General features: G+C 37.7%; 1 protein-coding gene across 1 annotated transcript in view; it reads left to right on the top strand.

Moving 5' to 3' along the window:
• The window catches only part of LOC118519395 (uncharacterized), a 29,790-nt gene extending 16,884 nt beyond the window's left edge, over positions 1-12,906 (top strand). Inside the window, 2 exon segments of the mRNA XM_036066830.2 lie at positions 5,083-6,483; positions 6,486-12,906. Of these exon segments, the coding sequence (XP_035922723.2) occupies positions 5,083-6,483; positions 6,486-6,517 (1,433 nt within the window). The 3' untranslated portion in view covers positions 6,518-12,906.
• Positions 12,907-14,629: the final 1,723 nt, after the last annotated feature.

Raw genomic sequence — 14,629 nt, 5'->3', positions numbered from 1 at the left:
TTGTATAATGTTCTACAATGGTATTTTTTCAGCTCTTCTGTATTCTGATTGTCTTTTGTCTGCTGTTCTGTCAGATACTAAGACGTTTTAAAATCTCCAACTGTGATATTTCTTGAAGCTGTATTAGTAGGCAAATAGGAATTTAGGATTGTTACATTTCACTTTTTAATGGACTCTTCAACCATTATGCAGTGCCTGTCTCCATATATGCAGTGATACTTTTGCCTTTAAGTCTGAGTCTGGTGTTAGTGTTGCCACACCAGCTTTCTTTTCCATCCTTTACTGTCAGCCTTACCATGTTCTTATATTTAAAGTGTGTCTCTTATAAACTGAAAGCAGTAGTTGTTTGTTAAATCTAGTCTGACATTTAAATTTTCTTATTTATATTATTTAGTCCAATTATGTTTACTGGTATAATTGGACTTAAGCCTACAGTCTTGCTATTTCTTTTCTTTATGTACCATGTCTTCTTTCTTCTCTTATTCCTCATTTCACAACTCCTTTTGGATTTAAAAAAACTTTTTTTTTAACTTAATTCAATGCTTTATTTTTTTATATTTTTTTAAGATTTTATTTATTTACTGGAGAGAGAGAGAGCACAGTCAGGGGGAGCGGCAGGCAGAGGGAGAAGCAGGCTCCCCGCTGAGCAAGGAGCCTGATGTGGGACTTGATCCCAGAACCCTGGGATCATGACCTGAGCTGAAGGCAGACGCTTAACCGACTGAGCCATCCAGGCATCCCTCCTCTTGGATTTTTAAATTATTATATTCTTTTGCCTCTATTAGCTTTTAGTTATATATTCTTTCAGAAAATTACTAGTTTTTTGGAGGTTACACTGTATATAACAATATGTAAGTGTGGACATCAGCGGTGTGAAGATGTTCAAAGTCATGGGAACTGTATGAGATCTTCTTGCTCATGAGTATAAATAAAGGAGAGACGTGGTCTCATGGCTGAATCCTGGGGCACCATGAGGTTTAGAGGTTTAGAAGTGATAAAGATGAGGATTGAGCAGTGGGGACTATAGGAGGAATCTGTGAGGATGGACTAAAGTTGAGAGAATATGATATTCTGGAGGCCAAGAGAAGTATGTATTTCAAGGAGAAGTAAATGGACCTCAGGTTTGAAGATGGAAGCATAAAGTTGGCATTTTAACCTTGACTTCTTAGGAACAGGAATACAAGAAGAACTAACAGATGCAAATCAAACATCACTTTTGAAAGAACAAGCAGAAAGTTTAACTCTCAACAGCAAAACAAGGGGAAGGGGTTGCCAATAGCTGTGAAATACCAGGTGGAGGTGTGTGCTGAGCTAAAGATTTCAGAGCTGCTCCTTTCGAAGGTGGAACCTCAAATTGTCAAACCTAATCTTGTAGAACAGCAGGAAGGACTTTCAGGATGGTGCTAGATCTCTGTACCAGGTTTCTTCCTGAGAAGCAGAGGGATGGGGTAGAATGAGGACTCATAGGCACAAGCTGTGTTGGAAAGCTGCAGTCCATCTGTGAAGTAGTAGAAAATGAAAAAGACTTTATACCTGAAAAAACTAAAAAGACTTCTCTCAGTTGAAGAATAGTAAAGATTGAGGAGAGCATGCAGTGCCCTTATTCCTGCCAGTTTGGAATACGGTTCTCAGTTCACCCCATGGGAAAGCTGGATCAGGAAATAGCTGGGTCAGGAAAAATCCATCTCCTTCAGTGCTCAGGAATTAAAAAAAAAAAAAAAAACAAAAAACCAGCCAGCACAAGATATATGCAAAGTTATTACAAGAAACAGGAGAAGACAGGACAAGCAAGTGGTAATTCACATGAAAAATGTTGTCATGTAATGCCTAAATATTGTTACTAGTTTTTAATAAAAATTAACAATAAAATAATGGCTTTGGGTGTGCAAGAACATAAAACAGGCAGATAAGAGGTTCTGAAAAAGATAGTAAGACCGCAGGAAGATGTATTATGAGCTGTGTTATATCATAGGAAATAATTGGGGAAAAAAAGGAATAAAATAGCTGCAGTAATCAAAACACAATTTGAAAAAACAGGTAGAAAAGATAATGCTGAAAGTATAGTAGGAAATATGGAGGTTATAAATGAGAAACCGAAACAACAAAGGGTATGGAAACAGTGCCTGACATCAAGTAATGGCTTCTTGTTTTCATTACATATGTTTTATAATTTTTATCCCAAATTTCCTTTGCCAAGACAAGTTCATTGAATACTTCAGCTCACTTCTCCTTCTATGTTTGTCCATCAAAGAGGGCACGTTCTGCATGGAGCACTGGGTGTTAAATGCAAACAATGAATCATGGAACACTACATCAAAGACTAATGATGTAATGTATGGTGATTAACATAACATAATAAAAAAAAAGTTATTTCCTGGTCATGTAATTAGGTAATGGTATTTTATGAGACCTCTCTCCACCCCACCCCCCCGGATTTTGATCTTCCAAAGAGAAAGATCTTGGTTTCACTCTTTAATAATCCAGAATTGCACATTATTAATGATTTTGCTTGACCGTGGACCACATAGAGCCAGATTTTCATAATAATTCAGAAAGTCATTACCATAAACCCTTTGTAAACATACATGCCAGGTCATCAGTCATTAGATTCTGATTTGTCAGGTATACATTAACATAGAGACTGAAAAATCATGCCTGTGTTATCATTCTTGTTTCTTCTGAACAGAAATAACACATGCTCATTTTAAAAGTTATCATGGAATATGAAAGCCAACTCCATGTCATCCTCCTCATACACACACACATCAAGTCCTAAGAAGAACAGGACACTTTTGATGGGGCTTATATAGATTTGTTAATAACATTTAAATATTTATTTTCATAATAAACCTAACATTATTAATATCATAAATATTAAATATATTATTCTATACATCCTTTTTTTGATCTTTCATTAGCATTTTACCATATTTGCTGGTTTTTACAGAAGTATTTTTAAAAGTACAGACATTAAACCACTAAATCTTTCAGTATGATGCCTAAAAGCTTGTGTTTGGTAAAGCTCTCCAGTTAATTCTGATAAAAACCATTTGTTAAATACCACTGACTTAATATCTATTCAGAGTGTTGAAAGAAAATCATAGGTAGAGTTATGGCTGCCAGAAACATAGTTGAATGAAAATCAGAGCTGCGTGAAATATTTAAAAATTCAGTGTTTAACAAAGACGTTGTTATAGCAGCGTAGCTCATGTTTGTGTTAAATTATACAAACAGACTTTTTTTTTTTAACTTTTTATTTTATCACCCAGTGCTCATCACGACAAGTGTGCTACTTAATCCCCATCACCTATTTCACCCATTCCCTCCACCTCCCCTCTGGTAACCATCTGTTTGTTCTCTGTAGTTAAGAGTCTATTTCTTGGTTTCTCTCTTTCTTTTTCCCTTTGCTCATTTGTTTTACTTCTTAAATTCCACATGTGAGTGAAATCATATGGTATTTGTCTTTCTCTGACTGGCTTATTTCACTTAGCATTATATTCTCTAGCTCCATCCATGTCCTGGCAAATGGCAAGATTTCATTCTTTTTTATGGCTGAGTAATATTGCATTGTGTGTGTGTGTGTGTGTGTGTATACACATCTTCTTTATCCATTTGTCAATTGATGGACACTTGGGCTGCCATCATAATTTGACTATTGTAAATAATGCTGTTACAAATATAGGAGTACATGTATCTCTTGAATTAGTGTGCTTGTATTCTTTGGGTAAATACTCAGTGGTGCAGTTGCTGGATCATAGGGTAGTTCTATTTTTAACTTTCTGAGGATCCTCCATATTGTTTTCCACAGTGGCTACACCAGTTTGCATTCCCACCAAACAGTACATGAGGGTTCCTTTTTCTCCACATCCTTGCCAACATCTGTTGTTTCCTGTGTTGTTGATTTTAGCCATTCTAACAGGTGTGAGGTGATATCTCATTGTGGTTTTGATTTGCATTTCCCTGATGATGAGTGATGTTGAGTATCTTTTCATGTGTCTGTTGATCATCTATATATTTTCTTTGGAGAAATGTTTGTTCATGTTATAGGCCTTTTTTTTTTTTTTTCTTTTTAGCAAATGAAGCTGAAAGTGATGGAGAGATTTGGAAAGGCAACTTTTTAAAAACATTATTGGACTGTAAACTAACAGAATGAAAGAACTTGAATATAAGATTATGGATGAGAATGAACAATTTATGGGGACAAACAGCTGGGCTTACAAGAATAAAATATATTCATTCTAGATTTGTAAATTGATGGTTTGGTTCTAATCTGAATCCAGATACAATGATATGTTTGCTTCAGTGTGATACCTTTAAAAAAATATTGTCAGTTCTTAGGTTATTGGACTCAGTAGTATTAGTATTGGCATTCTGTGGAATTGTATGATACATTATTACAAATATAGTATTATAGATAGCAGAGGAGTAAAGACAGGTATGCATAACCAAAAAATATTAAGGTACAGGTAAATGAAAGTTCCAGGATCAGGTTTAGAATTGTAGGTTTTCATGTTATGCAGAGATATAAAAGCATATATATATATATATATATATATATATATATATATATATATATATATATATATATTTGCAGGATTGAAGACTAATGTTAAATGAGGTGAGATTTGGTTGGGAGAAAGCCAGAAAACATTGGAAGAGGGTTTGATGGCCAGGAGAAGTCCACACTATTGAACAACTCTGATGGAATAAAGGGAAAATACTATAAATCAAAAGAGCTGTAAATCTGATCCTGTGGCAAGGATGGCTTGACCACTCATTGTTTTTGCTATTTTGTTGTGTGTTTTTATTCCCGGTGCATCAGAGCTAGAAACAGAATTAGAGATACTAGAGATAGCGTTATCGTACCATTCCCCTTTGAATTAGAGGTCTTAGAAATTTGATTTGTTGTTATTGTGTGGAATGGAAAAGAGAGATGAGACTGGAAGTGTGTATACTGTTGTTATAATCGAGACATGAGGAGATAATGAACTAAGCTTGTCCACTCCCCGAAACCTAATTAATTTTGTTTCTCCTAAATATCCTTGTCAACTAATCTTCCTTGTTCCTCTATTTATATTTCAGAATCAATTAATAACAGTAGAAACTATTCAAGAAAGAAGTTCAATGAGTTTAACAAAGGTAGAAATTGGCTCCATAATGATAAATATGAAAGAATTCATTCTGAAGAGAAACCTTATGAATATAATAAAAATGGGAATGGCTTCCACCTTAATGACGACTTTGTTCACCATCAGAAAATTCAAATTTTGGAGCAACCTTTTGAATACAGTGAATGTAGGAAAGCTTTCCATGAGAATTCACTCCTTGTTGTAAATAAGAAAGCTTACACAGGGAAGAATACCTGTGAATACACTGAATATGGGAAGATCTTCTGTGATATGTCATCTCTCATTGCTCATCAGAGAACACATCCAAGAGAGAATCACTGTGAATTTAATGAATGTGGAGAAAACTTCTTTGAGGAATCCATTCTCTTTGAGCATCAGAGTGTTCAGCCTTTCAGCCAGAAGTCAAACCTCATTCCAATTCAGAGAACCCACTCAATTGACAATATACTTGAATATAATGAATGTGGAACACTTTTTAGTGAAAAGTTAGTCTTTGGTGTACAGCAGAGAACACACATAGGAGAAAAACCTTATGAATGTCATGAATGTGGAAAAACCTTCAACCAGAAGTCAGCCCACACAAGACATCAGAGAACACACACAGGGGAAAAATCTTGTGAATGTCATGAATGTGGGAAAACTTTCTACAAGAATTCAGACCTCATTAAACACCAGAGAATTCACACAGGGGAGAAACCTTTTGAATGTCAGGAATGTGGGAAATCCTTCAGTGAAAAGTCTACCCTCACTCAACATCAGAGAAAACACACAGGGGAGAAACCATATGAGTGTTGTGAATGTGGGAAAGCCTTCTCATTTAAGTCCGTCCTTACTGTACATCAAAAAACACACACAGGGGAGAAGCCCTATGAATGTTATGAATGTAGGAAGGCCTTTCTCAGAAAATCAGACCTCATTAAACATCAAAGAACTCACACAGGGGAAAAACCTTATGAATGTAACGAATGTGGGAAATCCTTCTCTGAGAAGTCAACTCTTACCAAACATCTGAGAACTCACACAGGTGAGAAACCCTATGAATGTATTGAATGTGGAAAATTTTTCTGCTACTACTCGGGTTTCACAGAACATCAGAGAAGACACACAGGGGAGAAACCTTTTGGATGTAATGAATGTGGGAAAAATTTCCGTCAGAAGTCAGCCCTAATTGTTCATCAGAGAACTCACGTAAGACAGAAACCTTATGAATGTAATGAATGTGGAAAATCATTCTGTGTAAAGTCAAAACTCATTGCACATCATAGAACACACACGGGGGAAAAACCCTATGAATGTAATGTTTGTGGAAAATCATTCTATGTGAAGTCTAAACTCACGGTACATCAACGAACACATTTGGGGAGAAACCCTATAAATGTAATAAATGAGGGAAATCACTCTGGCTGAAGTCAAGAGTTTATAGAAAAAGAACACAAATGGGGAGAAAAATCCATTGATACAATGATTTTAAGAACATCTTTGGTCTAAAGTCAGTTCTCACAATATAGCAGAGAATTTACAGAGGGGAGAGAATGATATGAAGCTATGGAATATAGAAAACTTTTGTGTTGGAATTTGAACCATACTGTATATCAGAAAACTCAGTGGAGAAAACCTATTGGTGAATGAATATAGGGAACCTTTTGCCCAAAGCCACACCTCACTAAACATCAAAGAAAACACATAAGTTAGAAACCTCTATCAGCATTCATAGGGTAGAGAACACTTTATCCACGGGCCTTAGAAAATGCACAAATTATAGGAAACTATAGGAAAACATTTACTCTGAGGTGATGACTTGTGTGAAGTGCTTGAAGTAGGATCTGGTCGATGTTGGAAGTTACTAGAGAAAATATTTTAAATATGTGGAAGCTTTAAGTTAAATCTAAGCTTATACATCAGAGATTTTGAAGGGTTTCTAGCAATTGAGGAAATGTGGAGAACTTTTCATTTAGAAATAGTGTTTTATTTTCGTAAAGATACACTTTGGCCCCTTGCCAGGTCCGTTGTTCCCCTCTGTTTAAGGTATTAGACGTGAAAACACACCACACTGGGAGCACAGTTGTAAGCACGTCAGAGGCTTATTGCTCAGGCATATGCAGAACAAGAGAAGATTTTTAGCAAGAGGACCCACCAACAGGACTTTCTGATGTCCAGGTAAAAGAGAGAGATTTTGGATCTGGTGACACATGTAGGAGTAGCTTGCCAGCAGGATGTTTTAGTAATTCTGGGATAGACTGATTTTGAGTGGCTCATCCTGGAATAGTGGATCAAAGGAGAAAGGTGAGTTGCTATGCATGCAACATAGTGAATGTAGGAAAAGTGAGTGTGGAGCATAGGTGGTTTCTTCCCTGGCAAGTGTCATCCTGTTGTGAGTGACTTACTGTACCCAACTCTCTTTCTCCACATACTTAACACCTTTCATATGTGATGTAACAATTTAAAAAAACTGAAACATTTATATATGAAAATGCATTCTTAAATATAGAGCTTTAAAAAAGCACAAGTAGATACTACTACTGGGTGGGTTATAGTAGCTTACAGCAGATCAGTGTACTAACTGAGAACAACTAGAAAAATATCACAAAAAGCATCTATTTGAATGCAGCCTATTGCTGCAGAAGCAAAGAGGACTAGAGGTAACATTCAGGAGAGGAGTGAATCATAGAAAGTACACGGGCAAAATGCAGCTGTTTTACCTGGGAGCACTTGCCAGTTCTGGCCACAGGGAGGAGCCTGAGTATTGAGCGTGGCTCAGGTGGAGGCTGGAACTCTTAGGAGGGCAGAGACGAGAGCCAGCAGAGCTTTTGGCCGTCAAGGCTGGAGTGAAAAATTCCTAAACATTAGAGGTCAGACACATAGACAGTTTTTAAAGAAATTTTTAGAAGACTGACTCAGCACAGGCCAGGAGCCTGAAAAGCAAAGCTGAAAGTAGATTTTTTTTCAGTACTAAGAAAAAATGATTAGAATTTGGGAACTGCCAGTAGGTTGGGCCCTTGCTGAGCACAGCATGCTATCAGTAAAAGCAAGGTCATATCAGAGGTAGATTGTACCTTATTGCAATTGCAAACGATGCCTGGTATTTAAAAAAACAAACAAACAAAAAAACAGAAATGTGCCCAGAAAGAAAACTCTTAAGAACAGATGGCTTCACTGTAGTTATTCCAAATATTTAAGAAGGAAATGATACCAAGCTTTTATGAATTTTTCCAGAGAAAGGAAGATGGAACTTTTCTAATTCATTTTGTGAGCTCAGTATAACCTTGATCCCAAAACCTGTAAAAGACATTTCAGGAAAGTAAAGTTACCAGTATTTTATGAATTAAGGTGCATAATCCTAAATTTAAAAAAATCCAGTCATATCCATGGACCGAGTAATGTTTATTAGAGGAGCCAAAGGATTTAATATTTAAAATGAAATCAGTTTGGCCAGTTCTTCCTCTCACGTTCTCCTTTCTCCCTCGTGCTTCCTGTATTTCTCTCTTGCCTTCCCTTCCTAGAGTGGACGTCAGAACAGGCCTGCGTTGGGGGATGAGAAAGGTATTGTGGTGAGGTGCGCACCTGCATCAGGAGTGTTGAGGGCAGCTGGAAGAGACGATCGGCATGGCTGAAATACTTAGCACTGAGCAAGTAAAATGTATTGCGGATGATGAGAGCCAGACTGGAGGAGGCTTTCATAGAAATGGAGAAGGGGAAAGTTAGAAAACCCCGGAGTGTTGGATTGAAATGTAACTCATAGGAGTTGTGTGTGTGCGTGTGTGTGTGTGTGTTTTATGGATCTATCTGCTGAGAGGGCCTGCACACAGTGATACCCCAGAAGCAGGGAGCACACCCAGGTGCCAGTTTACTAATTTCTAAATGCTGTCCTCCACCAAAAAAGAGACCAAGTTCTGGAGTGATGGCAGGTTCCAGGTCAGAGATAGGAAGAAATATAAGATGAACCTGAATCATCTTACCTACCAGATAGAAAATGTTCAGAGACTCTTGGAGACAAAAGTACCATCTTGGACAGGTTACACTGGCCAAATTTGAGACCGTTCGGACAAAAAATAATGATAGCATCAGAATACAAGAGACTTAATAAAATGTGAATCCATTAATTTATAGTGATACAAATAAATGAGTAAATTCATGGAGGAGAAGGGAAAACTTTTCTTTACAGAAGATGCCAATTAATGTAGGGAGAATAATGGAAATAGGAAAACACCATAGCAGCCATCAGAGTGGTGGTTGATTTAGGTGGTAGTTGCCAACATAGGCTAGAGTGTGTGGGTAGAGGTTTGATGACGAATATGATATTAACATAATCTTCAGATATTTCCCCACAAAATACTAATCAGCTGCAAAGGTGAAAGTGGTGATTTTATGATTAAACCCGGCAGAAACCAACATGATTAGGTGATCAAAGTTCACCTCACCAGTGGAGTAGGACAGGTCAACATGATGTGTCCCCTGATGGGATGCCCTGAGAAGAGCCAGCATCATCTATGTGGTATTTTTGCCAAGAAAGCATGACCTGTGTTTGCTTAGGAGGAGATACCAGGTGAACCCATTTGAAAGGTTATTTTACTGAATATTTTAAAGCCTATTGTCTTTAAAAATGTGAAGGACATGAAAACTCCAGATTGGAGGAGACTGATCTATTTTAAAGATTTATTTATTTACTTTAGAGAGTGAGTGATCAAGTGAGTAGGGGGAGGGGCAGAGGGAAAGAATCTTCAAGCAGACTTCCTGCTGAGTGGGGAGCCCTATGTGGGGCTTGAGATCATGACCTGAGCCAAAACCAAGAGTCGGACTCTTAACCGACAGAGCCACCCGGGTACTCTTGAGACTGGAGATATTTTAAAATAACAAAAAGGAAGACTAGACATTGTTAGAACAGTTGGCAAAATTCAGCATATGGATTGGATGGTGGTGTTTATCAGTGTTTATCTCCTGACTTGGATGATTGTTGGGTGCCTTAGTGGAAGATACACCCTGGAGTAGGTAGGGGTAATGGAGCCTCATGTCTGCAGCTTATTTTCAGATGCTTTAGAGAAAGACTAATAATTTGTGTGTGTGAGTGCAAGTATGCGAGGGACAGATGGAGGAGGCGCAGTGCAGTTAGGGGAATCGGAGTGAGGGGATTATGGGAGTCTTTTTGGTATTATGCTTGTGACTTTTTTAAGTGTGAAATTATTTCAGAATAAATATTTAAAAGTTCAAGTTAATTGACGTAACCTACCACATTGGTAGAAAAAGCAAGTAAAGCCACTTGATTAATTCAATAGATGCAGAAAACAAATTTGATAAAACTTTACACCCATTTGTGGTTAAAAAAACAAAACTAGGAATGGAAGGAAAGCTCGTCAAAAACAAGGAAACGAACATACAGCAAACACCATACCAAGTAGACAAATACTGAGATATCTCTTCCTGATATGAATGAGACAAGAATGCTTATTACCACTTCTGTTTAACATAGGACTGAAGGCTCTAGCTTATCAGTAAGGCAAAAAGGAAAAAGAAGTGTAAGGCATAAAACTGGGGAGATTGAAGCACAACTCATTATTGGTAGGTGGTATCATTGCATAGAAATGTGGAAAAAAATCTATGGAGACGTTATTAGAAGTAAGTGAATTAGCAAACTCACTGTACAAAAATTGTTTCTATATATAAACTACAAATAGAAAATAAGTGATACCAGGAAAGTTGTATCCACCCAGGATAGGGTAGCAGAGACCAGATTTACCTGCCTGCCTAAAAACACAGGGAAAAGGGAAACATAAAATCTAGGAGATAATTGTTTTCATGTCAGTGGACATTAGGCAGTGATCCCTGCGGGTGATAAGTTCACTACATTGTGGTGATGCTTATACAGGTGTATTAAATTATATCAAGATGTACACTTTAACTTCTGTTACATTGCTGTTAGGTTTGCAATAGTCCTAAAACAGTAAGTTCTAGAAATCTAAAAACTTCATTGCCAAATTAAGGGATGTTGAAGACCAAAATAAATGGAAGGATATACTCACTGTGTTGATGACTTTGAAGATTCATTCCCCCCTCCCCAAATTGAATGGTAGATTCAGTGCAACCCTAAAAACCATCTAGCAGCTAATTAGAAATTAGCAAGTCTGAATTTAAAATGTATATGCAGATGCAATGACTAACCATAGCTAAGACAACCTGAAAATAGAAAAATAAATCTACAGGACTTAGATTGCTGGATATCAAAATGGTGGTATAGGCACAAGCATAAACAATGCCCAGAAACAGGCCCCAATATATTAGTCTATGACAAAGGTGACACTGTGATATTGTAAAAAGATGGCATTTTTGATAAATGGTGCTGGGTTAATTGGCTCTCTCTATGTGTAAGAAAAACACTTTGTAGCCACCCACCATACACAGAAACTCGTTTCGTATGGATTGTACATCTAAATGTGAAAGGTAACACTTTCAGAAGAAAATATAGGTGAGCATCATGACTTTGGCTAAGATACCTTAAACAAGAAACAAAAACCATAGATAAATTCGACTACATTAGAATTAAGAACTGTTTGTTCAAAAACAAAAACCAAAAAAAAACATAGGAGTTAAAAGACTGGGAGAAGATAATTGCAATGCATATCTCAAACCAAGGACTCTTCTACAGAATATAGAAGGAACTCCAACAAATCAGCAAGAAAAAGAAAAATGAGCAGCAGATTGAACATAATTCACAGAGTATACTTAAATGATCAGTAAATGTGGAAAGTTGCTCAATTTCATTAGTCATCAAGGAAAAGCAAATTCTAACAAAAATGCAATACCACTGCACACCAGAATGACTACAGTGATAAAACACCAACTGATAATGAAGATCTGAAGCAACTGGGACTAATAAAAGTTTGGTGGGAATGTAAGTTGTGCACTTTGGAAAAATGGACTCTTTCTAAAGCTGAACATACATGTAAATTTTGGCTGTGTAATTATACTTCTAGGTGTATCTCGAACAGAAATATATGTTTCCTGAAAGAATAATCATGGTGGTAGTATTCTCAATAGCCCAGAAGAAGTAGAAATAGCATGAACGGGCACCAACACTGAAATGCATGCATAAATTGTGCTCTTTGTTCAGTGCTGTATTCTACAGCAGTAGTAATGAATGAACCACAATTGTATGCATGCAAAAGAAACAACACAGAAGAGTAAGTGCTGTGTTTTTCCACTCAAGAAGCAGGTGGATGTAATACATGGTGTTAGAAGTTGGGATGGTGGTTGCCTGGATGGTGGCAGGTTGCAGAGATTGACTTAAGGGGGCTTCTCTGGTGCTAATAGTATTCTTTTTATCTCAATATTGATTGTAGGTGTATTCAATTTACAAAATTTATTGTGAATTATTTATATATATTCATGTTTGAGTGTAAATGTTCCTTAATAAAAGCAGAAAGTCTGACATTGTTCGCTCTCTAAGATTCCTCCAGCAGCTTCCCATCTCACTTAAAAACAGCACACGATGAATAATTAGGATAACAGCAGTGAGCATGTGTGTGAAGAATCCCTGTGTGATAAGTGCTTATCTCTGTGAGTTTACTACGTAAAATATTTTGTTCCCTTCACTATGTGACAGATAACAATGGTGTTCCTTATTAAAAGCTGACCAATTTATCTTATTCGATATATATGTTAAGTGAAATAATACTCCACAATTTTACCACATCTCCTATGTGTTCTCTCACAGTTTCCTGGCATATAAAAGTGGATATGGCCAGTGTTATATATTGATTTTTCAATAAAGAATTCAGACATTGTGTCTATGAGGTTTTCACCTGCCTCAGGGTCCACCAGTAGGTGTAATGAAAGTACTAATTACACAGAATAAGCAGTATCGGTGTGCCTGGGTGGCTCAGTCGGTTGGGCAGCCGACTCTTGGTTTCGGCTCAGGTCCTGATCTCGGGGGCCTGGGATTGAGCCCCGAGTCAGGTTCCGCACTCAGCTGGGGATTCTGCTTATGGATTCGCTCTCTCTCCCTCTGCCCCTTCCCCTGCCCATGCATGTTCTCTCTCTCTAAATCTTTGAAAAAATAAGCAATATCAAGTTAATGAAAGCAGATGTGGATAGTACTACTTGAGTTCAAACACTATTGGTTTCCATTATATGAAGAAAATATCCAGCTGAAATGTTCCAATGAGAAATCTACTTAGGTATGAGTTGCATAGCCGCAGTATAACAGGAACCATCTACATTTGTATTATGATGTTGTATATACATATTTTCTCTTACTCATCTCTTCTCCGGTATAGGGGAGGCTGTAGAATTAGAGATCAGATTGCCTGGGTTCTTACGATGTGTCTGGCTCTATCACTTAATAGATTTGAGACACATTACTGTCTGTACTCAGACTCTCATCTGTAAAATGGGGACATTGATAGTGTCTCGCTCATAGGGGCAATTTAAGAAGAGCTGTGTATGTGTTAGCTGTTATTTCTTAAATTAACTTCCAAACAATTGATAGGTTCTTACAGACTCTACCCAACACTCATTTTTCTCTTGATGGCAGAGCATTAACTTGTTTTTCACCTTAGCCTGGGAAGGTTCAGAGGTAAAGGTTGACTGGAGTAAGCCAGTCACAAAAGACACTCCTCTCAGAGAGTTGTTTGGGATCGGCACGTGTTCTAGTTCTCACCAGAGTTGTTTGCAAAAGTGTTCTGGAAACTTCTGGAAAAGGTTTCTTTCTTGCCCAGCTGAAACGGTTTATGTCTGGACTTGGCACTTAGTTCTGTCTTGCAACTCGCAGAGGTGGATGGTGGACTGAGGATGGTATGCTGAGAGTGAAGGGTTCCTGAGGAGGTTATTGAGCTGCCTGTTCTAACTTCTGCAGTGAGAATAGGTGGAGGTTGTATTCAGTGGTAGGCAGAGCAGGAGAGTAGCTTCCCTGCCCAGGCAGGGCCGCAGAACAGGCCTCCAGGCTGGCAAAACTCTTGTCTGGGGAGCTGGTCAGGCAGAAATATGTCCCAGGTTCCCTGGCCAGATGGAGCCAGCGTCCTCACTAGATGTACAGTGCTGCTGGCCATGATCTCCACTCAAGTGCCGTTGGGTTAGGCAGCTTCCCAGGTGCTCAGGTCAGGCTTTTTCATCAGGTGGGGTGGGCATCTACATTCAGGAGTAGGTGTGGGCTATATATTAGCTCCCTTGACTGGGTGAAAGGGAGACCAGCTCCAAGCCCTGCAAGGCTCTTTTTTTGGTGTATGTGTGGTCTTAGGCTTATTCTGTGGTGGTACATAATTCCCTAACAATGCTAGTTTAAAAGTTAAAAACAAAAAAACTTAGTAAAAATAACCATGAATACAATAACCATTTACTGGGTATACAATATAAAAATATGTAAACTCTAACACCAATAATGAGAATGTGTGAGAGAGAAGTAAAAGTATAAAGCTTAAATTCAACGTTTAAGTTAAGTCAACATTTAAGTCAATTCAACAATCAAGTTGAGTTAAAGTAGTTATCAGTTGAATTTAAGTTGTTATCTGTTT

Source organism: Halichoerus grypus, chromosome 7, assembly GCF_964656455.1.
Source record: "Halichoerus grypus chromosome 7, mHalGry1.hap1.1, whole genome shotgun sequence".
NCBI lineage: Eukaryota > Metazoa > Chordata > Mammalia > Carnivora > Phocidae > Halichoerus > Halichoerus grypus.
This window is presented reverse-complemented; position numbering and strand designations above follow the sequence as displayed.